This window comes from Triturus cristatus, chromosome 9 (assembly GCF_964204655.1).
Source record: "Triturus cristatus chromosome 9, aTriCri1.1, whole genome shotgun sequence".
In the NCBI taxonomy this organism is placed as follows: domain Eukaryota; kingdom Metazoa; phylum Chordata; class Amphibia; order Caudata; family Salamandridae; genus Triturus; species Triturus cristatus.
This window is the reverse complement of record NC_140592.1, coordinates 313,906,121-313,931,998: the sequence shown is the minus strand read 5'-3', so window position 1 is coordinate 313,931,998 and position 25,878 is coordinate 313,906,121. Positions and strand designations below refer to the sequence as shown.

The window sequence follows — 25,878 nt, the reverse complement described above, 5'->3', positions numbered from 1 at the left end:
TCAATTGTGTGTCTTTTGCTTTCGCGCCCTAAGTGCGCCAGGTATGCCCAGACGTGGGGGTCCTGGACTCACTGTGCCACTGGAATCAAGCTATCCTGGCTGAAGAGGGGTGAAACCCCGAAACAGGTCCTATGATGCTGGTTTCCGGTCCAGGAAGGACCTGGCTTGGCAGTTCGGGCTGGACTGTTCCCATGAGGCACAGGGTCAAGACTGATTTGCATATGGTCAGGTCTAAACTGGGGTGGCATGGTGAGCTAAAGAATGATGGATTTAACCCAGGTCTCTTGACTGGGGGAGAATGTTTTTATTTGTTAGGCATTTCGTTCATCAATTGTGACTCTTGGACTGTTCCCATGAGGCACAGGGTCAAGACTGATTTGCATATAGCGGTGTCTGAACTGGGGTGGCAAAGTGAGCTAAAGAACAATGATGGATTCAACCCAGATCTGTGACTCGAGGAGAGTTTCTGAAAAGTTTCAGCGCTCCGTCTATCATCGCCTTGTGTTTGCTGTGGGAGAGGAATGCCAGTGGTTCCTGAGCGTGTTTTTTTTTTCTAGCCCCTGTCCCCCTGTCCCCCTCCCCCCCCCCCCCCCCCCCCAACCTCCTGAAATTGTAATGTAGGCTTGTGGACCCCTGAAAAATGACATGATTCACTTGTGAACCACTGCTGCAAAGTTGCACCATTTTGTAAACTTCAAAAATCTCTAAAAAACAATGTGCAATTTTTTTTTTTTTTTAAATAAATGCATGAACTGTACTCAAAATGACCACACAAGGGAGACAAGAATGGTGGAAAAGAGGTAGATCTCTCAGACAGTAGAATGGACGGACTGTAGAGAACTAAACAGAGGGGGGGAGGGGAGGAATGGTTAATAGAGGCAAAGAAAGAGGGAACAATAGAAAATGGTAACAATAGGGAGAGGAAGAAATACAAAGAGAGCAAGGAGGGGCATGTTAAAGAGAAGAGAGGAGGTAAGATAGTTAATGAAAAATATGAAAGGATGAGATACTCTCTGAGAACAGAGGACAGTGCTGTGGAGTCTTTAAGAGAGAATGAAGACAGGGAGAGGCAACCGGAGAGCTGAAGATAGATTGAAGAGAAAGGAGCAGGGAAGGAAATAAAAAGACAAAGGCAGTGAAAAAAATTAGACTAGAAGAGGAGAAGGAATAGGAGAGGAAAGTTAAGATGCGTGAGGGGGAAATAACGAGAGTAACCAAAAACCTGGAGATGCAGGGCTCCTGTGACTGTGGAGAGGGCAGAAAGCAGATGAGGCAGAAGAGAGCAAAAGAGAGACAGGGACATGGAAGGAACAAAGGAGAATGCAAAAGTAATTAGGACAGAGGTGGAGAATAACGGGAGGGAGTATAGAAGTAGGAGAAAGATGGCATCTTATGAACCAGAAGCTACAAGATCATGTTTCCACACAAAATTCAGCATCAACAGTAAGAAGAACTCTAATCAGACTAACCAAGTTATCAGAAAAGTAAATAAGCGTTGCCAAGGCCATGAGGTATTTCCTATGCAACAGCTATTGGCTTTGCCAATGTGTTTTAGCCATGCTGTACTCCAGCGTGGCTGCTGGTCAGCAAGGTTAAAGGTTAGTGGCGTCAAGTGGACAAGAGTGGCACAGAGAAGAGTGGCACAGAGTGGAGGGTTGTGGTGGGGCGTAAAGTGGAGGGGAGTGAAGTGTGGAAGAGTACAGTGGAGGTGAGTGGAGTAGTGTGTCGTGGAGTAAAGGGGCATAGAGTGGAGGGGCGCACAGTGAAATGTTGTACAGTGGAGGAGCGTAGAATGGAGAGGAGTAAAGTGACAGAGTGGAGTATCATGGCGTAGAGTGGAGGAGAGGGTCATGGCATAGAGTAGAGTGAAGGTTCGTGGTGTTGAGTACAGTGGAGGGTTGTGGAATAGAGTGGAGGGTCGTGGCGTAAGGTGGAGGGTCGTGGCGTAGGGTGGAGGGTCGTGGCGTAGGGTGGAGGGTAGTGGCGTAGGGTCGTGGCGTAGGGTGGAGGGTCGTGGCGTAGGGTGGAGGGTCGTGGCATAGAGTAGAGTGGCAAAGAGTAGAGTGGAGGGTCGTGGCAAAGAGTAGAGTGGAGGGTCGTGGCAAAGAGTAGAGTGGAGGGTCGTGGCAAAGAGCAGAGCGGAGGGTCGTGGCAAAGAGCAGAGCGGAGGGTCGTGGCAAAGAGCAGAGCGGAGGGTCGTGGCATAGAGTAGAGTAGAGGGTCGTGGCAAAGAGTAGAGTGGAGGGTCGTGGCAAAGAGTAGAGTAGAGGGTCGTGGCAAAGAGTAGAGTAGAGGGTCGTGGCAAAGAGTAGAGTAGAGGGTCGTGGCAAAGAGTAGAGTGGAGGGTCGTGGCAAAGAGTAGAGTGGAGGGTCGAGGCAAAGAGTAGAGTGGAGGGTCGTGGCAAAGAGTAGAGTGGAGGGTCGTGGCAAAGAGTAGAGTGGAGGGTCTTGGCAAAGAGTAGAGTGGAGGGTCGTGGCAAAGAGTGGAAGGTCGTGGCAAAGAGTAGAGTGGAGGGTCGTGAAGTAGAGTGGAAGGTAGTGGCATAGAGTAGATTGGCATAGGGTGTCAGAGTGGAAGGCAGTAGAGTGTAGTGTCATAGTGTGGGGCAGAGTTTGGTAGAGTGAAGTGTAGAGTGATGAGGCGTAGAGCGGCGAGGCATAGAAGGGAAGGAGTAGAGTGCTGGGGCGTGGAGTGGGGTAAACTGTTATAGAGTAGAGGGGCGTAAAATTGAGGGGTGTATAGTGTTGTAGAGTGGAACAGAGTGGCGTAGAGTGGAATCGAGTGGAGTGGAATAGAGTGCAGTGGCATAGAGTGTCAAAGAGTTAAGTGGCATAGAGGGGCCCAGAGTGGCATAGAGTAGAGTGTCAGAGTGGAGGGGCATAAAGTTGAGGGGCACATAATGGGGGGGGGTGTTAAGTGGAGGGGAGTAGAGTGTCAGAGTGGTGTAAAGTGTCATAGAATGAAGTGGTGGAGCGTGGAGTGTTAGAGTGGAGTAAAGTGGTGTGGAGTTGAGTTGCATAGTGTCGTAGAGATGCATAGATTGGAGTGTTGTAGAGTAGAGTGGTCAAGTGTGAACTGGCATAGAGTGTTGTTAAGTAAAGTCTCGCAGAGTGGCGTTGAGTGGAGTGCCGTATAGCAGGGTAGAGTGGCCCTGAATTGTGTAGAGTGGAGTGGCATAGAGTAGAGTAGTAGAGTTTAGTGAAGTGAAGCCCCCCCAGATTGTCAAATAAAGCCTCTCACTTGGAAGTCAGAGAAAAAAAAGTAAACACCAAGGTCCCTATGAAAACAGGGCCTGACATTTGACTTCTGTCTTCGAATGCGCAGCAACTGTGACAAGATAAGAACATAATTTAAAGGCCTGTTTTAGGAATCGAGCACTGAGGAAGAATACAGTGAAGAGGATATGTTACACAAGATGGAATACCAAGTTGAAAAACCTAAAACAAATACAGCCAGCATATAGAAAGCAAGCGAATGTCAGTTAGAAACCCCACAGCCAATTGTAAGCAATGGGCGGAATGAATTCCTAGGTCAGCTTTCCAAATGTCCCAAGGTTTGTCTTAAACAAGCATTTGCAATATAACTGGTCTCGCCTTTGGGACCTTATAAGTATTTAGCCATGCAGCCCATTATCCTGGCACTCAACCAAAACTGTAATGTGCGAGTGCTCGTAGCGTCAACTTCCTAACTGTGGTAACTATTATCAAAGCAAAGAAGAGGGCGGTTCTCACATATTTAAGCAATGAAATGGGTCAACAGTGACCACATCCCTTCGGACTTAAGAGCTCCACACATGCCCTCTCCTAGGCCACTCTATAGATAAGAAGGATGTTGCCTGGTGGGTTAAGAGCCCAGCTTGATGCTCCTTTGCAAGTATATGCGATGCGGAGTAGTTAGCAGCATGTGTGCAGTGGAGGCAATGAGTGCCCTGAGGTGACAAAGGGTTTTGGAGAGCGGAGGAGGAAGAGTGCTAAATGCTAGACCAGTACTACACGGGAGGAGCAAGACACTAGAATGTGTGATATAGAAGCATAAGAACCCTTTTGCGAGTGAGGCTCTCCTTACCAATCAGCAGCAATAGGAGGAGTCCAACCCCACACAGTACATACAACAGAACATCCTGCAGCGCAAGTGCTGTAGGTTCAACTTAAGAAAACACAAGGGCTGGCCGAAGAGCTCAGGCAGCAAGCACAACAGCATACAGCTTCTGGCTATTCCAGACAGGCCACATTGTAGCCAGCCCAGCTGACATCAAATCTCATGTATTCATAAACTCTAGGGCCTAGCAATATGAAGGCAGGGACACACTAAACCGTGCCCTGCAGACACCGAGGTGCTAGGTAAACGGGAGCCTTCTTTCTGGGTGAAATCAAAGATTGGCGTTCTGAGCACTTTTCGGAACTAAATCAAAGAAATACAGTGCCCCTATAGGATTTTGTTGTTACAGACATTCTCAGACATCATCTTCATATCAAAAAGTTCAGTTCACCAAGATTGTCTACTGACAGAAAATGCACTACCAAATGCATGCTCCAAGCAAAAAAAAACACGTTGCCTCTGTTCAGATAAAACAGAAGAATACATCAATGAAGGATGCCAAGAAAAGTACGATCCATGGGAACTTATGTGACACTGGTGACCGTATCAGCAGCACCCTTCATTTTTTTTAAAGTGAAATATAACCACTGATGTGCTGAAACTCTATGTTCACTTAAAGAGCGTAAATGTACTCAGAAAATACTTCAACTTAATCTAGCATCACTGATTAATATTCTGGACGTCCATTAACACATTAATGCATATTCAACTCAAAAACAACCAGAAAAGATCATGAATATATTATGAATGCATCTGTAGGTTTAAGTAAAACTGAAAACTGGAGACATGGATAGTGCAAATTCCTGGTGTGCTTCACCAAAATCGCTATGCATGCATTCAGCAAACGGTCTGGGTTATTTCAGTCGCAGTTCTTGCTGCGCTGCATTACTGTTCTCTGTGTTCCTGCTGTGCCCCACAGCCATCAGTTTGACACTATGGTGCCCTGCTTTGTGTTCCCATGCCACTCTTTCTGATCCACCTCCATCTATGTTCAGGCCAATGTTTATAAATCACTTAAAAAACCACAGAGAGGCAACATTTCAAACTGCACAATGGATAAATCGATCCGGACTCTTCAACTGGTGATAGATTTGATCCTTTAATGGAATCTTGGACCATATGTGATGGAATAGTACACACAGAGTGCAGCCAACGCGTTTCGCCCCGAATTGGGCTTCCTCAGGGCAATCGTTAAATGCTCCAATCTTATGTTGGTCTCAGAAGTACCTGGATCAATACTTCTTTCAAAATGGTGCGTATTTTATTCCAAAATTGACAAATATTCTTAACGGAGACCTTTCAGTTAGTCCGCCGACTCAAATAAGAAGTCCGTAGTAACTCAAAGCCGCGATGTAGTAATTCTCTAATGTCAGTAGAGCAATCCAAGATCAGAATACTCGTGATCACTACGATAGGTGATCCACATAGGGTTATTGATTCTCCGAAGTCGTCACCTCATTTCTTTCCCATTAGTAACGCCGTGCCTCTCGACCCGCCGTCACCATCCAAACACAGCGGAATTTAAATATCCCTTTCTGCCTTTGCTTTTGTTCAATGTTTATAAATGAAGCCGCCCAAAATGCCTCTCAACCACCTCGATAGGACGAGGAGACTTGGCACCAGCTTCACAAACTTGGGGTCGAACCATGCAGCAGCCTTCCAAACGTGAAACCAGAAAGACACTGCACACAACAACATCTCCTCCTAGAGCAAGAACCTGGAGGGTACCAGAAAGAACTTGCTATAAAAAAAATAAACAGCGACGATGGACACATCACCCATGAGTGTCCTATGAACTACAGGCATGAATGATTACCTACAGCAAACGTGGCCGCCAAAAGGAATGCAATAAACTAAAGACGTCGTCAGGTAACCAGTCACCAGCCAAATGAAGAGCCCAAATTCAAAGCTGGGGGTGTGAAAATTATTCAAAGAAGTTTCTACAAGAGGTGACAATTAAGGTTCTACAGAGTCATACAAATACTGAATCATCCTCATAAATATTGATGCAGAAACCCATGCAAGATGAATAATGAACAAAATAGCAACATAAAAAAACAAAAGCGTTATTGTATGCTTTTGGTGCCGCTGCAACCCGAGCAGCACTCTGCATCAACAGCGCTTTGCTTCCTGAGCCTCCTCCCCTTTAGTGGTTGAACCTTTAAGGAGGTGGAAGGGGGAGAAGAAGGTGGGGGATGCGTTTAAAAAAAAAAAAAAAGATTTGATTGCAGCTTAGTTCAAATAGTACGTGCATCACAGCACATGTAGCACAAGGCCAGCTGAGGAGCACTAATCAAAGCCTCAAAACATGTAGAGAAGCCCTTGAGAGGAAATGGGCAATTAAAGCAGCGCAGGCTGTCTGTGGGACACACAGGAGGCTACGCCGGGCGGGGCCATTGCTGATCAGTAAGTGCACACTAGCGATGTTTGTTGCTTACCCTCTAACCTCAATAAGGATCAATTATCTTCCTCTGGTGATAAGCGCATTTCATTTAAAGTGTAAGAACACAAGCATTCGGAAGGCCAATCCTCCACAAGCTCCGCTCCTCCCAACAGAACACGAGCCAAGAGGAAAAACAGAAATAGTGCGCCGAAACCGGCATAGAGCGCCAGGAAAGAATGAGCACACGTAAGAGGGCCAGTCGCCATGGGAGGGAACCAAGCACACAAAGGAGGGACAAATTCAACCAATGAAAAGCCAGTATTTTAAGAGGTCACACAAAATAACTAATGGAAAGCATGGGCGTGTCTAAAAGCCTAAAGAGGGATTACAGCATGCCTCGCAGAGCAGCATATGTGCGCTGCCTCAAGGCTCGACCTAAAAAAACAGATAGCTGTGCTGTTTGTTAGGCTTCAAACTAAAAACAGTATGTGATTATGGTGAGAGCTTCCTTCACAAGGGAAAGGAAGGAGCTCCATTAAAAAAAAAAAAAGCATTATACATGCTAGACAAATGCCAAGGGAGGATAAGCCTCAACTTTCAGTACTGTAACTGGGAAAGACTGATAATTTCGATATTAATGTGAGGGCTAGAAGAAAACTGATAGCAATACAATTGAAAAGGAGAATTGTCATTTTGATGGGCGTTATCTGGAGTGTGCTGAAGACAGACCGAAGACCTCCAAATACTGATGCATCTCTCTCAACTTACTCATGTGGGAGATTCTCCTTCCTTGGAGTCAATCAAATGTATTATGGTTAATTAAAACCATTACATTAAACAAACGAAGAAACTATGAAGATCTGTTTTATATACAAATACTAATTCATAAGCAACATCCAAAATGCTAAAATAAAAATCTTATAAACATATTAAAACAGAGCAGACTTAAACCGTCAGCATTCGAAATGCGTTAAGAACTGCACGTGATTAGTAAGTGTTAAAATCGAGCGAATTTATAATCGAAGTGCAAAGGTGATGCACAAATACCAATTGAGTTAGTAGAATGTTTTACTGCAACAACTCATTCTAATAAAGTGACCTTGTACATAAACAGATCCTTTACTTCATTAAAAAAAACAAGCAACTACCAACTTGGTAAAAGGAAATTAGTCAGGTTGCATTAAGACTGTGGAAATAAGCAGCAAATTAGTAAAGAATTCATTACAAAATAATCGATGCTCAATTTGCATAGGTTTTCTGAGCGGATTATACATGTAAAGTGACAAAGTGCCCGAATGCCGCCCAGCTCCCATAGACAACATGAAATGTTGTTGAAGGTAATAACCGGTTTAACTTATAACTAGCAAACCACAAAAATAAGGTTCCGCTAAATTGATTTTCGTAGACTTAAAATCACTCTCTCACCCTGCTTGGTGACTCGAAATGTTGAACGGTACAGCTGAGGACACAATGAAAGGAGCACGTAGAATTGCCTGCGTAATATCGATGGATATAGGGAGGGGGGGTTGTCTGACTAGGTGTTTTGGCTGTTAAAGATGGTCTGCTGTCGATTGGCTTACACAGTTGATAATGCTTTTTTAGTTCGGGGTGCGTTAGCGGGGCCGGTGTTGGGGACTTGGGTGACTGGTTGTAACGAAAACAGCCTGTGGTATTTCTCGCACACACACCACTCTACGCTCCTTTCCCGTTCACTCACTTCTCCGGATGAGCTGCGCCATTGATATCTTCTGCGGCTGTCACTTCACTGTCCCGACCTTTGCCCCACTGTTGCAGCCCAATTGCATGTCACTTCGCTAGAACTTTAGGAAAGGTTAAATCGACCGCCATCTTGGGATGGGCGTATTGCCGCATACATACCTTCGGAACCCTCACTTTTTGATGAACAACAGTATTATCATCGTTTATACAGGGGCAGATTCGTCCTATGCTTTGTTTCGAGCATAACTGGGGTCTTTTGTGCGATATTACACAGCCAATGTTTAACTATGTTCAGGGCTTTAAGTGGGATGAAAAAACGGGGGGGGGGGGGTCTTTCAAAGGGGCGCGGCCAATGTATTTAAGGGCGTGGCTTAAAAACACCTAAACTAAAAATCTGTGCTTAGCTCAGTGTGTTGCCCAACTTGCTGTTTCTGTCATTGCATCTAGATATATGATACAAGTAATATCATACCTTCAAGAAGTCAGGACTATTTGCTTCGCCAATGGTTGTTAGTTGCATACGATAAATAAGTAGGTATCTTTTTATATTTGCAAAGTAGGGATAGTTAGCAGCTGATATAAGATTTTTTTTTAATTAACAGGTATGCAAATGGATTTAAAAAATGAATTTTATTTATGTTCTTACTGCTTCCTCAGTGATTCTCTGCTAAGGAGCACTGTCATTCTGTGCCCTGAGCTGAAGTAAAATTGTAGTCCTTCTTATATTTTTGGGAAATGTCTCGGTTTTTAGGTCTCGCATACGTAACACGCATGCGCTGCTTAGGAGGACCTTTAGCCGTCACTCTGGTCATTTTCAAGCACACACTCGTGCTTGTGGTGGCATCCACCTTGCGGGAGCGCGCAGCGGCGCGCCACAAGCATGAGTGCAGTGCTTGTAAATGAGCAGACTGCGCGCGCACACACGCAGCACTCCCGGGCTCTCTCTCTCTCGCGCTCTCTCTCTCCTCTCGCTATTTCTCTCTCTCTTTCTCTCTGTCTCTTCCGCTCTCTCTCTCTCTCTCTCTCTCTCTCCCCCCCTCTCTCGCTCTCTCTCCCCCCCTCTCTCGCTCTCTCTCCCCATTAAATAATTCTAATATGTTTTTACAAGATGGTCACCTCATCCGGGGTCACCAGCTCGGTCTAAGGTGTCACAGCGCGTCAGAGAAAAGGGCAACAAGTGAACCTTGGTCCTCATCTGCTTTCAATAAATGCTTAGCATTGCATCGCAATATCTGCCACTGCTCTTGGATAACTTTGCAGTAAACGGGCTCCAGAGTACTGTTTACAAACTATAAATAAACACCTCGAGCTGCCCCTGCAGCTGCTGTCTGCATTCTTTATTACCTTCTGTTTCCATGCCTGCGCAGTGCACTCTTTTGTGACTTATCCGACAGAAAACACAAATGGAATGTTCCATTCACCCAGGAAAATGCAGGTGTGTAGCTGCGGTCTTAGATGTCTTACATTAATTAACAAAAGGTCTACATTATCTGTGAACTGAATATATTTGCAGACAAATCTAAAATCATTGCTTGAGATTTCTACAACGCTCTTATTGTATGTATGCATGCATCTTCTTATTGTAAGTATAATAAACAATATCGTGCTGGGATTACGGTTCATTGTATTGTCTTTTTTTAGGTCAGCGCCCGTCGCTGCTAACAATTTACTTAATCTCCCCATGCAGTGCCGCCCCCCCACCCCATCCAGCCCGTCGCTGCTTGTTTCAACAATGGTGACTATTTGGTTTGCGAAAGGGTGCATATGCTGTCTCCCCCCCCTTCTGTGTTCTCCACTCTATGCTGGTAACGCTAGCCTAGTTCGTGATTGGACTACAGGAAATAATCACTAGATTAAAGGTACTGTACTCAGCTTTACCATTTATTGGCACGGCTGGCGAGTTTTGATCTGGTATATGCGGGGCTGGAGATAATTACTTAAGGTTCGCTGACTGCCTGTTCTGTAGTTCTCCTTCCAACAATTGTATAGCCACATGCACCCTGACAGCAGATTTATAGTCTTCAAGTGGGGGTGTTTGGCAGCGAAATTTTGCGGCTGGAGCATTTCCCTGGCATTGCTGTCTGGCACTAGGCAGCTGGATATGAAGAGGCGGCTACCTGGAAATTAATCCTTTGATTTCGGTGACAAGCTCAGCTGTTTCCGTTAGCCTGCCCTTGCTGCACTACTGCCGGTTGTTTATTGAGTTTTTCCGCACCAGGCAGGCAGCAGATGGAGAGGTTGCCACCTCTTTTGAAACGTGACACTGGCAGGCACAGCTTGTGGTATTCTGCCTGTCTTCTGATAGTTCCCCGTTTCGCTTCCTTGTCAGGACGTGACAGGGAATTTATTTCAACAAGTTTCCTGTCAATAAGCTAGAATGTGCAAGCCTCGCTTGTTTCGGTGATGCACACACGTTTTGGGATTTCTACAGATTTCCACTTCAATTGCGAGATGGATACAGCCATCTGTTCATGGTGAAGATTAACTGCACGTCAGAAGGAACATTCCTCTTTCCCTGTGGGTTATTTTAATTGTTTAGGTAAAAGCATTTTCTCTCTGAAGTCCAGCCCGTTAGATGCAATCGCAGCTACTGCTATCCAGAGACCAGCATGAAAGGAGCTTCGGAGAGCGAGGGCACCACGTCTGTCCCCAAAGTACTGCTGTCTCCATACCGCACCCGTATTTTTCCTGTCTCCAAACTCAGCATCACCCAGTGCGCCCCAGACCCCCACTCACTGTACTACGAAATTGTCTCCCTCTCTCCAGCCCTGGGCTTTTCTGACGCGAATCATTAGATCGCTCACACTGGTACTACGCAGTCAGCAATGGCAGCCGCTATGACTACAATTCCCAGAACACACTGGGTTGGCTGATGACATCCCAAGGGTGAAGCGCCTCACTCCACGTGACTCTGCGAGAATCTCCTTTCTCTACATCTCTCCCGTGGCCCCACTTTCTGTGTGGCTGACTGTCACACTTGCTCTCTCACTGTCCCGTACCTGCCTTTCTGTGTCCCCTTCACCGTCTCTGCTCTGACCTGCTCTCCTTTCTACGTCGGTTGATCTTTGTTGCTCCTCTAGGAATGTGGCCATTCTTGTTTATTATAACTTTTCAACATGCTGCACAGCAGCCACACTGCTCTACTACATAGCTTAAAAACAAAGGCCAAGCCAAAACCTCTGGCTAAGCACTTATAAGGTCCCAAAGGCAAGATCTATTGGCTATGCCAATAATTGTTAGCTTTGAAAATCTGGTCACCCTATAAATAAGCAGCAACTATGGCTTAAAGCCCTTGTGACACCGCAACGATGTTGCTGCTACTGAGTTTCAAAAAGAGAAGGGAAATCCAAAGAGAAAATGACTCTCTTTAAAGGATTTCCCTTCCCCTACAATGCTCACCCGCCATGATGTCATGCCGTAATTTCTCCACTAGTGAGAAGTGAGCAGTGTGAGCACGCGCACATCGATGTGCCTTCTGTCACTGCAGTATGGAAAAAAACGGACCACATGTGCCAGGTCACAAAACAGAGCCCGATAGAGACCCGTTTAGAGCCCCCCTTTAAAAAAAACTGCCGGTACTCAGCACCAGTGAGACCCGGCCCACTTAAAGACCTAACTGTATTGCTATACACCGTGAATGTGTCATTGTGAAATGTAACTGATGTTCATGTAAAGCCCTCCAATACCTTCGAATCGAGTACTCTATATACAACAGCAGGGGGGAAAACACGCATTGGCAAAGTAAACAGGTCGTGTCTTTGTGTTGTTTGCAGGTGGTGGTTTTGGTTTTGTTAGTCTGGAGTGGGGTAGAATGGTGTAGAATGTAGTGGGGTGTATTTTGGTAGAGTGAGTCTGTCTGGATTGGGGTAGTTTGTAGTGTTTTTCTAGATTACATGGCAAAATAACAGAGAGAACCCAAGCCATGGGTCTCGCACAGCCCATGCACAAGCTGAGCCAAGAAAATGTTGCAGGAAAGTGGGTTTCTGTTGCAGTAACACCCCCCACACTTTTTGCCCGACTACTGATAAACTTTCACTTGATATGCCCTGGGTCCCTGCCAATCAGGTTCCCAGGGCCAGTGTTCTTTCCCCAAAACTAACCCAATTGGCATCTCTGGCCACAGGTCAGCCCCTGGTAAATGATACCACAGGTACCCAGGACACTGTGACCAGGGAAGACCTCTAAGGGCTGCAGCACTTATTGTGCCACCCTTAGAGGCCCTGTACCTCTACACACCCACAAACTGCCTTTGCAGGCTGCGTCTTTTGGTGCAGAACAAAGTAAAGAGTCAACATGGCACACACCTCTGTGTGCCATGCCTACAACCAACTGCCCTGGCATAGATCAGTCACCCCTCTAGCTGGGTGCACTATACCAGTGGTGAGGGTACAGGTGCATGAGCCCTGTACTCCTACAGTGTCCATTCTTAGACATTGTAAGTGCAGTGCTGCCATTAAGAGTATATGGTGCTGGGAGTTTGTCATTACGAACTCCACAGCACCATAATGGCTACACTGAAAACTGAGAAGTTTGGTATCAAACTTCTCAGTACATTAAACCCACATTGATGCCAATGTGGGATTTAATGAAAAATGCACACAGAGGGCCTCTTAGAGATGCCCCCTGAAAACTAACCTAACACTAGTGTCCAGGCTGAGTGGCTGCTTTCAGCTGCCACCACCAGACATGTTTCTGGACCCCTGAGTCGAGAGCCTGCTGCTCTCTGGGGCCTGAAACAATGCACATCCTGGAACGAGGTACCAAGCCTCCTCCCCCGGCATGGGCAGGGTTCACGAAGGGGAAGCTTCAAAGGCTTGCCACCTTTGTGAGCTTCCCCAGGCCACTTGCTGCTTTCAGAAAATGGTCCCCACTGGTTCTGACCCCCACTTTGGGCGGGAGAACCGGCGGGAAAAACAAGTGAGGAAGAGAGGTGTGCCCACCCCTGCCAACTCCACTCCTCAGGTGGGGGAGGCGAGGTGAAGCAAAACTCCCAGTCCCTGCCATCTTGCAGATGGGGGGACTCAGCCAACCAGGGACGGGCTCATACCCCCCTCCCACTGGAGGGTGGCATAATAGGGGGTGTACCCACCCCAGGGAATGGACCCCAATGGTCCTTGCCTTTTACCTACCTGTAACATCCCTAAATCTAGTATTTAGGGGCACCCATGAACCTTGCTTCCTCAGACAAGAATAAACTACAAGAAGAAGAAGAAGAAGTACCGAACAGCCGTGCAGCAGCTCACAAGAGGAAGATGCCCACTGACTTGGCTCCAGCCCTACCAGCCTGTCTCTCCCTCGAACCTGCTCCTACGAAATCCTGTTGTGTCCTGCAACCAGCAACCTCGAAAACCAGAGGACCTGCCTGCATTCAAGAACAAAGACTTTGTCTCCTTTGAACACCGGATTTGTTCATTTGCAACCTCTAGCTCCGGCCGGACACTGCAAATCCGCCCCACTCTGCACCCGCCGTCCACGGCCGGAGCTCGAGTGGGCAAACACCACGAGGAGGCCCCCCCGGAGATCCTGAGACGAAATCCGGCAACCCCTGGCCTGCCTCAAGCCTCCAGCCAACGCCTACATCCTAAATCCAGAAAGTCCCCCCAACCGCGACCAGGAGCTGGTAAGAAGATCCGACCCCAAAAGACACCCCTGCACCCGACGCCTCACGGCCTTGTGTACCCAAACCGACGGTGCCTAACCAACCCCGAACTTCCCAACTTACCTCTCGAAGTAGTGGTCGCACCCGGACACCTTCGTCCCCAAGCCTGCGGTGCCTTTGCAAACCGGAGGTTCCTCATTGAAAACAACAGGGCGCCCGACGTTGAAACAACAACCTGCACCCGGCCGCCCTAGTGCCGCTGAGGGTGCACCTTTGGTGCTACTTTGTTTCCCCATTTGCTCTGAGCTAAAGTCCAGGAGCTACAGTCCCACAACCAAGTGGCCTGCTTCCAAGCAGCCACCAACTGAAGGCCTTATTTCCCCTATTGGTTAACATTGGGCCTCAGTACTCTGCACCCGGCCGCCCTAGTGCAGCTGAGGGTGTAACTAGAGTGCATACTTGACCCTGGGGACTCCTGAGTCTACCCCCAGAACCTCAACTCCCACTACCAAACACTTACCTCAAAACCGATAACACTAATTTCCTCCATAGGATAACATTGACTCTTTTTCTTGGAAAAGTTTCGAAGCGTGGAGTTTGAAAACCTAAAGAAATTCTTTAAAATTGCACTAACTAGCAAAAACGATTTTACTTATCTGTTTACAGGTAATGTCCCAGAGTAGTATCCATGTATACTACTCGGAGTAAGAAAAGTAATCTCAAAAGTAACTTACCTGTCATTTTATTGAAAGCCCTATACAAAGTATATGTACAGTATTTACTAAGCATTGCATTTCTCAGAAACAATACTGTAAGTCAAACCAAAGTACATTTACAATTGCAATTCAAACTGTTTACAAACTGCATTACTACTGTAAAGTATTTATTGCTTACCTGTGCCAGGCTTGCTTGGTTCTAGAAAATAAAGTAACTAAAAGAATATTTTCATACAAAAACAATTGGTCTGAAGTTCAGTCTTTGAGTGTGTGAATTAATTTGCTGACTGAGTGTGTACAACAAATGTCCTCTGATACTGCCTTACTGCTCGACCACACTACCACAAATAGAGAGTAAGGTGCTATCTAACTTTACCTCTGCCTACCTTTAGGGTGTCACTGGACTCTGCACACTATACCTCACTTTGGTATAGTATATACAGAGCCAGCTTCCTACACATGTTTGGTAATTAATTTGTGCAAAAGAAATCATGTAACAATATAATAAATTCTATTCAAAAATAAAAAATATATATGTCTTTAACATGAGGAAGTGTTTCACTTGAGTACATCAGATTATATCACTCCATTGTGAGGTATTTATTAAAAGTGATAGTTTCTTAATCAGGAATGATTGACCCTAGGTTTTCTAGTTTGATTGTGCAGTTTAGCCGTTAAATGGGTGTACAGATCTCTCTCCTGTTTTACATAAAGACCACTGATTCAGAGGCACATACCCTTGGGGGAGACCGTGCTTAAGACTCTCTTCTGCTGGCACAGTGCCTTGAGGCATGAGTGAGCACTGCCTTTTGTTAAGCTAACACATTGTAGGAAGCTGGCTCTGTATATACTATACCAAAGTAAGGTGTAGTCCAGTGAATCCCCAAAGGCTTACAGAGGCTCAAGTAGATAATACTAAAAGCTAAAATTAACATATTTCTTCTCGTTACACCTCACCTCGGGAGGCGTACGGATCTGGCACTTCCCCAGGATTACATCACTTTATAAATCTGACTCAGCGTCAAATTCCATGGGTGTTGTGTGGAAAAACCCACTGCACCGCCCATGGAACGCCTCCCGGGCGCCGAGTAAGGTGACGCAGCGATTTGTGCTGTATCAACTTACTCATGCTTTATAAGGCCACTCTAAGCCACGAAGGGTGGCTTTGCGAGGCTTCATAAATATGAGAGCCCTGCGTCACGCATGTACCACTTTATGTGTTTCAAAAGTGAAGTATGGCTCTCATAAATAAGCCATCAGTGTCTTTCAAAAAACATGTGACTACAGGCCCAGACCACTAGTTGGGCTTCGGCATCGCGGTGCTTGTGTCAGTGATGTTCCAGAAAAGAAGTAGCAGAAATCAGATTAAAAATAAGAACTAAAAGAAATGTTAACCAAATGACAACAAACTAACTTAATTGTTGCAAACGTAAATAAAGAAAAATGACTGAAAACACACACAATTTAAAGACGTGCTTTCACTTTATTGGTCTAAAGAAATTGCCTTTTGATGTCCGCTCGAGACCGCTTCCTCCATTGCTCGAAACAAGGGTTCTCTAGAAAAACTGCATCTGGATGTAATGACATATTATAATGCTATTGCTGCCATCTCGTGGATCACATTGGTATTTTTATTTGCTGCAATAACCTCCATCAACAGTTAAACAAGCATTTGCAATGCAATAGGTCTCGCATTTGCGAGAGTGTAAGCTATTGGCATTGTAAATGACATTGCCTTTTATTTATGTTTTGATAATTAACATATAAATAAAAGGCATTGTCATTTACATTGCCAATAGCTCAAATGTTTGTAAATTAAACCTATTTCACTTCAAAGAAGCGGCCGCCATTGCCCCGAACTGCTTGGAAAGTGAAAGCACACATAGCACACTGAATGTTTCAGGAAAGCGTGTCGTACCGGCAGTAGGAGAAACTCATTAAAGAAAATAGTGCTTACAGACTAAATAAGACATACCGTGTAACAACAAAAGTAAAAGGGCCAGTCCTCATGAGAGGTTCTAATGAAGACAAGGTGGTAATAAGGAGGGACTAACAAGCCTGTTAACGAATCAGAAGCCAGCATTTACTGAGGACAATGACACAAGCTAATAAAAAATATGGGCTGCAAGTGGGCGGGGCTTCAAGTCCATGCTCAAATACAGCATGCCTCGCAGAGCAGCGCATGCTCTGCCCAGGCTCGACCTAAAAAACGTGTTTTCCCTCTATGGGTTTGTACATGTAAGGAATGTTTAAAATCATGTGTTGTCCGACTGGTCAAGTTGTTAACCCCCCATTCCATCTGTCCGCTATAGGTATAGAGGGACATGCAGAAACGCAAACTAAAAGAATTAGACATCTAAATGGTTCGCTAAGTCTATGCTTATGTTATATAAATAAATATATTCCTGCCAGTTTTATCTGTGGCATTTTGTGTATCGGCCCTAAAAATCCCGTCTGGAGACACCACTGTTCAAAACTCAGATTAACAATTATAGTCAGTGGTAAACAAATTCCCGCAGCTGCCTGGAAGAAACAGTACATCAACTCCCACAAAGATTCTGCAATTCGCTGGGAACTTTCGTTACCTCTAAAGTTCCAAAAATGTACTACAACATCAGATGGCTATCGGATCTGATTATTGCCAAGATTGCTTCCACTGATGCTTGGTACGAGAAGCCACGGACATTTTTCATAAAGGTAAATCTGGGTCACTGGTGACATCTGTCTAGCATCTGTGCTTAAGCTACCAGCCACTTCTCTTTGCCTCATTTATTTCAAAATTAACCTGTCATTTGAAAATGGTACTATCACGACAGCATGTAGAAGTGGTGTAATGATACATTTATTAAAAATTATCTTTTGTATAGTACAGGAACAAAAACCTATTTTCCTATCAAACTTCTACTTTTCTTGTGAAGGTAATTGAAAGAGCTGTTGCTAATATATGGAGAATCATTAAGCATTAGACAGCTACCAAAGGGATTTTTGTCCAGGATGAGGAACATAAACCTGGTTAACCATTTTTGGTGATAATATCAGAAAAATTATGGACCAGGTAAACGCAGAATGGCTAGGGTAACTTGGCATATGCGCAGATTTAATACATTAGATCATGGTATCTTATTATTTTGCCTTGAAAAATTGGCATTCAAGGTCTAGTAACAAAACGACTTTCTGCCCTTCTCCAAGGTTGCACATAATCGGTCGGTTTTACCATCCTATAGATCGGCCATTTCAGCAATGCAATGAGGTGCTCCCCAGGGCTCCTCTCATTCCCCCATATTATTAAAAATCCACGTCAAACCCTTTCTCAACTAATGAGTTAATTTGGGTTCTCAACAGTTTCACGTGGTGTTGATATCCAAATCCTGATCCAGTAGACAAAAGTGGTTCCTTCTCTCTGATAAAATTCTAGGTTAGCTTTTCTTCGATTCAGGCACGGATGAGCAATAACTTTCTAAAACTCAGTGGCAACAAGATGGAAGTGCTTATAGGTTGGAAACACTATAATGGAGGCTAGATTCATACTGGCTACAATGGTTATGTACACTAACTGATCAATCTTGCAGTCTACCCATTCATTTGCATCATTGTCATTCTTCTTTGTTCCTTCCTAATTGGCCAGCAAGTGCCAGGCAGCACTTCCTTTTCTGTCTTTGAACCATGGACCAAGCACTGATTGATTAATCTTAAATAGTGTATGCCCGCTGCTTGCGCTGTGATTGAGGTACTATTTCTTCGTCTCTCCCAACCCCCTTGTCAGTGGTGCTTCCTCAACCTCCAAGCCACTCCTTCTCCATGTTGCTTCTTCCGCACACACAACCCCACCACAACGTCCTAGAGAGTCGTTATAGGGCTCTTCTATTTTCAGCTCTGGGATGTCTTTGGTTTAAACGTCTGTCAGTCTATTCTGTTTGGCTCTTCTCACAACAAGGTGATTGTTACTCAATATCATTCTCTATCATGATTGAGTATCAAGCATGCCTGTTATTCCTGTTTGGAAAATGTTTTTAACATTTGTAGCTCCACAACACTGCCCGGCTCTATCTCCTTTATTCCCAACCAGTACAATATATGTTGCTCCCTCACCCAGTAGCCCCTCCTAGTCTAAAATGCACTTATTTATAAATAAACCACAGAATGTCACTCTACTCCACTCCACACGTCACGCCACCCCATTCCACTCCACACAATGCCACTCCACTCCACACAGTGCTACTCCACTCTTCTCAACTCCACACAATGCCACTTCTCTCTACTCAATGCCAGTCCACACCACACAGTGCCACTGTACATCACTCCACTACACTGCTCTCTATGGGACACAATGCCACTCCACTTTAATCCACACAATGCCACTCAATTTCATTCCACTCAATGCCACTCCATTCTCCTTCATGCCACACAGTGCCACTCCACTTCACACAATACAACTCCACTCCACACAATGCCACTCCATTCCACTCCACTTCACTACACACAATGCCACTCCACTCCAATCCAGTCAATGCCAGTCCACTCAATGCTACTTCACTACACTCCTCTCCACTCAATGCCGTCACTCCACTTCACGCCACACAATGCCACTCCACTTCATGCCGCACAATTCTACTCCACATAATGCCACTCCAAGCCACACATGCCACACCACCCCACACAATGCCACTCCTCTCCACTCAGTAGTCATTGTAATTATATAGCACTTACTACCCCTGACGAGACGTTGAAGCACTTTACGGCATGCCATTCCACTCCACTCAATGCCACTTCACTCAATGCCACTCCACCCCAGTTCACACCCCACAATGCCACTCCACTCTGGTCCACTCCACAATACACAATGCCACCCCACTCCACTCCACTCATTGCTACTCTAATCCACACAACGCCACTCCCTCTACACAATGCCCCTCCACTCGACACCACACAATGGGTGTTCCTACATCCATGATGTTTTAATTCTTAACATGTGAACTGACTGCATGAGAGACCTTTTACATAACATATACACCCACACAATGATGTGCTATGATCCTACTAAGTGGGCCAACTCATTGAACTTTTTCAGATAGACCATTGATTTGCCCTGAAGCAGTTCATTTTGAAGCAAAATGTGTTGCCTTTATTTTTTTCAATCATGGTACAACTAAATAAGCTTTGTGGAAGTTTTAAGGACCACTTGCTTATATTCACAGCATCTATTGGGTGTCCCTCAGCTTGTAATCCTCAACATTGTTCACGTACCCTGAAAAGCAGTTCCTTTCTCTTCTGTGACACATCTGGTTCAAAGTGCGTTTAAAAAAAAATCTATTTTTGGTATTAACTTTACATATTGGCTATTTATTTTGCTTGCACTCCAGGTGTTCATTTAAATTATGATTTATTTTTTGTCTTTGTATTTTAACTTGCTCTTATAAGGTGTTTAACTGGCACTGTAACGTTGTAGCAGCCTGCAGTTTGAGTACTTGATTAGGTGGTGAGTTATTCTTGTCTACTTCACAAATAATAATAATAAAATACATGGTACCACTGCTATTAAAAAGTATAACTAGGGAGGAGCCTAGCGCTTGACCAAGATGGCCGCGTGAGCTTAGAGCTCCCGAGACCCTCGCGCCCTCCGTCGACTATCCTGTCTCTAATCCTGATGGTATGCATGGCACCGTGTTGCTGAGTTGTCAGGGAGGCGATTGATGCTACCCGCGGTCGGATCGCCCATCGGGAACCGGACTTACGACTGGCGGAAGATTGCGGCCTAACTCCCGGGGATGCCAGGGGCTAGAGTTGGCAGGATGCCCGACTCCTAGTTGATCAACAACGGCCTGGCGAGGTGTGAACTGTCGGACGGAGGTCCTCGCACTTTCACTTTCGATTTCGTTCCCTTTGTCTGCCCGGACACTGTAGAGCTCTGGGTGGCTTTATTACCCCAAGGACGCTCGGCGGGCTGCTCACTCCTTATCCCTCTCTCTGAGAGGGAACAGTCTTAACTGCACTGGACTGCCCAGAGTCCATTATGTCGGGCAAAGCAGAAGGGGATCGGCTGAAGACTAAGTCCACCAGGCGGGGAACGTATTCCCAAGTCAACAGTATGGACCACTACGCCCTCCTGAAAGCATCGCCGAGTGGATCGAGCCAGGCGCCGGATGCCCAGAAGGAGGACTCGTCTGGGACACCGGAGCTCTCCCTACAGGATGTCATGGGCGCGCTCGACGGGATGCAGACCTCGATGGGGAAACAGTTCGAGGCCCTGGCGCATAAGGTGGATGCCATCCTGGTAGATGTCAATCTGATCCGCTCGGACCTGGGCAAGACGAACGAGCGCGTTAAGAACCTGGACCACAAGACCACGGGCCTCACTGATGATGTTGCGGATCTGCAGACCGAGGTTCGGAACCTGAGGGCCGAGAGTGACCTCGCCGCCCGCCGGCTGGAGGACATCGAGAGCCGGGCCAGGCGCAACAATGTGCGCGTCATCGGGGTCCCGGAGTCCTCGGATGAGGCTTCGGCGGACCTGCTTGTGGAGGATTTGGTCCTCAATCATCTGAAGCCTAAGGGCCTTGGAAAGTTTTTTGCGGTGGAAAGGGCCCATAGGGTGCCGGGCGGGCGGCCTAAGGCGGGTGCCCCACCGCGTCCGATTGTCGCCCGGCTCTTTCATTTTCGAGATCGGGACGCTATCCTGCAAGCTTCGAGGGTGACGGGCCCAGTCCCCTTCCAGAATGCGTCGGTGAATTTTTATCCGGACTTCACCCAGCAGGTGCAGAGACAGAGACAGAGCTTCCTGGGGGTGAAGCGGAGACTTCGGGAACTGGATCTGAAGTATGCCATGCTTTTCCCTGCCAGACTACGGGTGGTGCATGAAGATCGGACATTCTTTTTTGACTCTCCTGTTATGGCCGACGAATGGCTGGACGCTTTGCCCCGGCGACGGACGGGGGATGACACAGCCGAGCATGGAGACAGTGGCCGGGATGGACAGGGCTGAGATCTCAGAGCCGGCCTGACTTGATTTGACCATACTTGAAGATTCGAACAGAGTGCAGTAACTGTGGAGGGTTGCGGGAGGACGAGGGGTGCTCTTTTCCTCCCTTAGGGTACTTTTTGTAGATTTTTTGTTTTTGTAGGGCGACAGGCACACTGCAAGTTGGGGGGGCTTTGTAAGCTGCAGCAGGGGTGCAGGGTGGGGGGAGTTTTGGGGATTTTGAGTTTGTTGTTGGGGGGTTTATTTCTGCAAGGCATGATGATTATCCTCAGGGCTGTTCCATGGTGGCTCCTCGGGTGTGGGGTGGACCTCTTTCCGTTTGAGGATGGGGGGTAGGGGCTTAAGTGTTATAAGCTGGAATGTTAATGGTTTGGGGGATCGCATCAAGAGGGGGATTGTTTTGCAATTTTTGAAACGCTCAATGCCAGATGTTGTCCTGCTGCAGGAGACGCATCTCATAGGTAATATGTGCTATGCCTTGAATAGGAAGGGGCATAAATTCATTGCACACTCGGGATTCTCTTCTGGGTCCAGGGGTGCGGGCATCCTTGTTAGAGCATCGTTGCCTTTTGAGGTGGACTCCACCATTGTTGACGATAGGGGGAGGTTTGTGGCGGTGGCGGGGCGGTGGGAAGGAAGGACTTTGGTTTTGGTTTCGGTTTATGTCCCGCCGGCCCTGCAGGCCTCCACACTTGCTGAATTGGGCAGGGCTTTGCTGACTCTTCCGGGGGGAATGCTGGTAGTGGGAGGGGATTTCAACGCTGTGGGCTCCGGACTGTTGGATAGATACCCGCCCAGGGACACAGGGGGGGCTCAGAAATGGCTTCCAGACTTCCTGGATACGTTTGGTCTGATAGACTGCTGGAGGCTCCGGCACCCCACACAGAGTCAATACACGTTTCACTCCGGGGCGCATGGTAGCCTCTCCAGGATTGATTACCTGCTCACTCTGGCCGCACATGCCTCGTTGATATCCGAGGCGAGGCACATGGCACGCGGTATCTCTGACCACTCGCCAGTGTGGATCCGGCTGGATCTAGGTCGGGAGGGAGGAGGGAGGGTGGCCCCCATCAACCCATGGTATTTCCGAGACCCCAAGATGCGCAGCGCCCTGGTAAAGAAGGTGGATAATTACTTTAAGGACAATCTGGGAACCGTGGACTCGGCGGTGTCGCTGTGGGAAGCCTTTAAGACCGTGCTTCGGGGGGAAGCCCTCTCCCTGGTGGTGGCTGCCAAGAATCGGAGGGATGGCGAGGTGCGGCAAGTGGAGGAGGAGATCGCGGCCCTTGAGGGGGCTATGGAGGAGGAGGTTACAGAGTCCTCACTGCATGAGCTTTGCTTGAAGCAGGCGGAGTATAGGGACCTGGTTACGAACGCCGCTAAGACCCTCAGTAGGGAACAACAGGGCCGCCTGTATGACGTTGGTGATAAGGCAGGGAAACTCCTGGCGTGGTTGGACAGGAAAGAACGGGTCAATAGAGTGGTGCCAGAGTTGACGGGGGAGTGGGGAGAGGCGATTGTGGAACCTGAGGGGATTGTGAAGTGTTTCGCGGAGTATTTTCGTAGGGTTTATTCCTCTGTGTCGGACAGGCCGCCCGAGGACTCGTCTGAGCTCCTCCGTGATATCGAGTTGCCCTGCCTCTCTGACATAGATAGGGATGATTTGGATGGTGACATAACGGTTGACGAGGTGGCGGGGGCGATTCGCGCGTTAAACTCGGGTAAGGCCTCTGGACCGAATGGACTGCCGATCGACCTGTATAAACTGTTCCCGGATAGGGTCGCCCCTCACCTGCGCGCCATGTTTTTGGAGGCGCGGGGGGATGGGATCCTTCCGTTGGATCAGCGGCTGGCGTCGATCGTGGTAATACATAAAGAGGGTAAACCCCGAGATAGGTGCGCCTCCTATCGGCCCATTTCACTCCTCAACGCTGAGCCGAAAATTCTGGCCAAACTCCTGGCTACCCGTTTGAGTAGGGTGCTTGGCGATTTGGTCCACCCGGATCAATCTGGCTTCATCCCGCACCGAAACACAGCATTAAACCTTAGGCGTCTTCATGGCGTCATCGCCAGGGCGGGCACGCTGCGTGAACCGGCTATTGTGGCATCTCTTGATGCCACGATGGCCTTTGACACGGTGGAGTGGGTATACTTATGGGCCGTGCTGGCCAAGTTTGGTTTCGGTCGCGGTTTTGTGAGTTGGGTTCGGTTGCTGTACGAGGGGCCACTAGCGAATGTTGTGGTGAATGGTCGGGCATCTACTCCGTTTCAGCTTGGTAGGGGTACTCGGCAGGGTTGCCCCCTGTCGCATCTGTTGTTCGCCCTCGCCCTTGAACCGTTGGCTGCGTGGATACGTTGGCACCCGGATATACGGGGCCTTCGGTGGTCGCCTGATCACGAGGACCGTATTTCGCTTTATGCCGATGATATCCTACTGTATCTTGCCTCACCTAAGAAGTCACTTATAGTGGTCTGTGACGTACTCGCATCGTTCGGTAGGAACTCGGGGCTTGTGATTAATTGGGGCAAATCGTACTTGTACGTTCTTAGTGGCGAGGTCCCACCTATCCCTAGAACATGTTCGATACAGGTTGCCCAGCAGGGTTTCGTGTATTTGGGGATTTTTATATCCATGGATCCTGCTGTGCGCTATGAGAGGAATCTGCTCCCCCCCTTGGCGCGCTTGAGGCGAGATGTTGAAGGTTGGCGGAGGCTGCCGCTCTCCCTTGTTGGGCGTGCGGCCCTGTTCAAAATGATGTCTCTTCCCCGCTTCCTCTATGCCCTCCAGAACACCTTGGACTGGGTACCGGCCAAATACTTTCGGGAGGTCGAAGGCCTCCAACGGACGTTGCTGTGGGATGGGCGGCCGCGAATAGCTATTTCAAAGTTGACGCTCCCATGGTACGATGGGGGCATTGCGCTCCCAGACATCCGACGGTACTATTGGGCCACGCAGCTGAGCGCGATCAACCATGGGTTTTATGGCCCTGCCCTCAGCCCTGGGTATGCCCTGGATAGGTGGCTGCTTCGTGGCGGCAACTACTACAGGGCGTTGTATTCGCGGTCCTTAGACTCGTCCCTCACGGGGCCCACAGGTGTGGCGGTGCGTGTATGGAAGATGGCGACTGATTCGTTGGGCTGGAAGGATAGGCTCACCCTCGCTACCCCATTGTTTGAATCGGAGAGATTGGGAAGACTCTGGCATACGAAGGGCTTTGATAAGTGGGACCTGATAGGTATATCCAAGGTGGGAGATGTGCTGCATAAGGGGAGGGTGAAGTCCTTCGAGGAGTTGCAGGCTGAGTATGAGCTAGGGCCCTCAGAGTATTTCAGGTATATCCAGTTGCGTCACGCCCTCCGATCAGTCCTCGTGGAGGGTGAGAAGGTGCCGGAGTCCTCTCCCCTTGAGGACCGAGTCCTTGATGGTCATATGCCCGAGAGCACGATCTCGCTCATATATAAGAAGTTGATTAACGTCCGGGCAGATATGCTTTTGGGGCTGAGAGAACAGTGGACTAGGGATGGCCTTGAGTTGGATAATGAGGACTGGCAGTCAGCGGTTTCTTCTCCTAAGGAGGTTGCGATCCCGTCGCGTCTGAGGCTGGTGCAGCTTAAAATACTGCACCGGGTGTATGTGACGGGGCCAAGGCTGGTCCACATGGGATTCTCGGAGGACGGCCTGTGCAGAAGGGGATGTGGTATGGTGGGTACTTTCCTGCACATCATTTGGGAATGTGGTGTCATTGTGGAGTTCTGGAGGAGAGTCCATGCAGTTATGGGGGAGGTGACGGGCACGGCGGTACAGCTGGAGGCGCGGTGTTGCCTCCTGAACGTCTGGGGGCCCACTGACCTCGATGAGGCGCAGACCCAATGGGTGACTCTGGGTAACATGGTAGCTAAAAGGGATATCGCGCGATTGTGGGGCTCCTCGGGACCCCCTACACTGACCGCGTGGAAGGAGAACATGGACTGGAGCATGTTTAGGGAGAAGACGGTCTACTGCTCTAGAGGTCGCCCCCGGAAGTGGCACGCCATCTGGGGGCGGTGGAACCAATACAGGGGGGGAATATGTCTTGCCCCGGATCTGGAACCTCCCGAGGAACAGCTTTCCCCCTGACCTACTTTCCAGCACAGTTTGGTTTTAGGAACCGTTTTGGGCCTCTGCTGTCCCCCTTCTTCCTCCGTACACAGTCTTGTAACTAGTAGATGAGTGGGGTCCGGCCTCCCCTGGGGGCTTTCGCCATGGGCTTTCAATGTTCTGCCTTGCTGGGGTTTGTTGTGAGTTTTTTCTGTGTTTATTTAAAATTGGACCTTTGCATTACTCTTTGAACTGTATTGGGGACACATCACTGTATCTAACTCTCAATGCTGCCGAACCTTCGGGCT

The 25,878-nt window shown here is 47.7% G+C and overlaps 1 protein-coding gene across 3 annotated transcripts in view; it reads right to left on the bottom strand.

The window, feature by feature from the left end:
• Positions 1-8,506, bottom strand: part of ECH1 (enoyl-CoA hydratase 1) — a 144,234-nt gene extending 135,728 nt beyond the window's left edge. Inside the window, exon 1 of one of the 3 annotated variants that reach the window (XM_085625010.1) lies at positions 8,361-8,506. Coding sequence is in view for 1 of the 3 variants with exons in the window: in XM_085625008.1 (XP_085481134.1) it covers positions 8,200-8,221 (22 nt within the window). In the remaining 2 variants the exon portion in view is untranslated. The other 2 variants (XM_085625008.1, XM_085625009.1) reach the window with 2 other exon arrangements.
• Between the last annotated feature and the right edge of the window lie 17,372 nt (positions 8,507-25,878).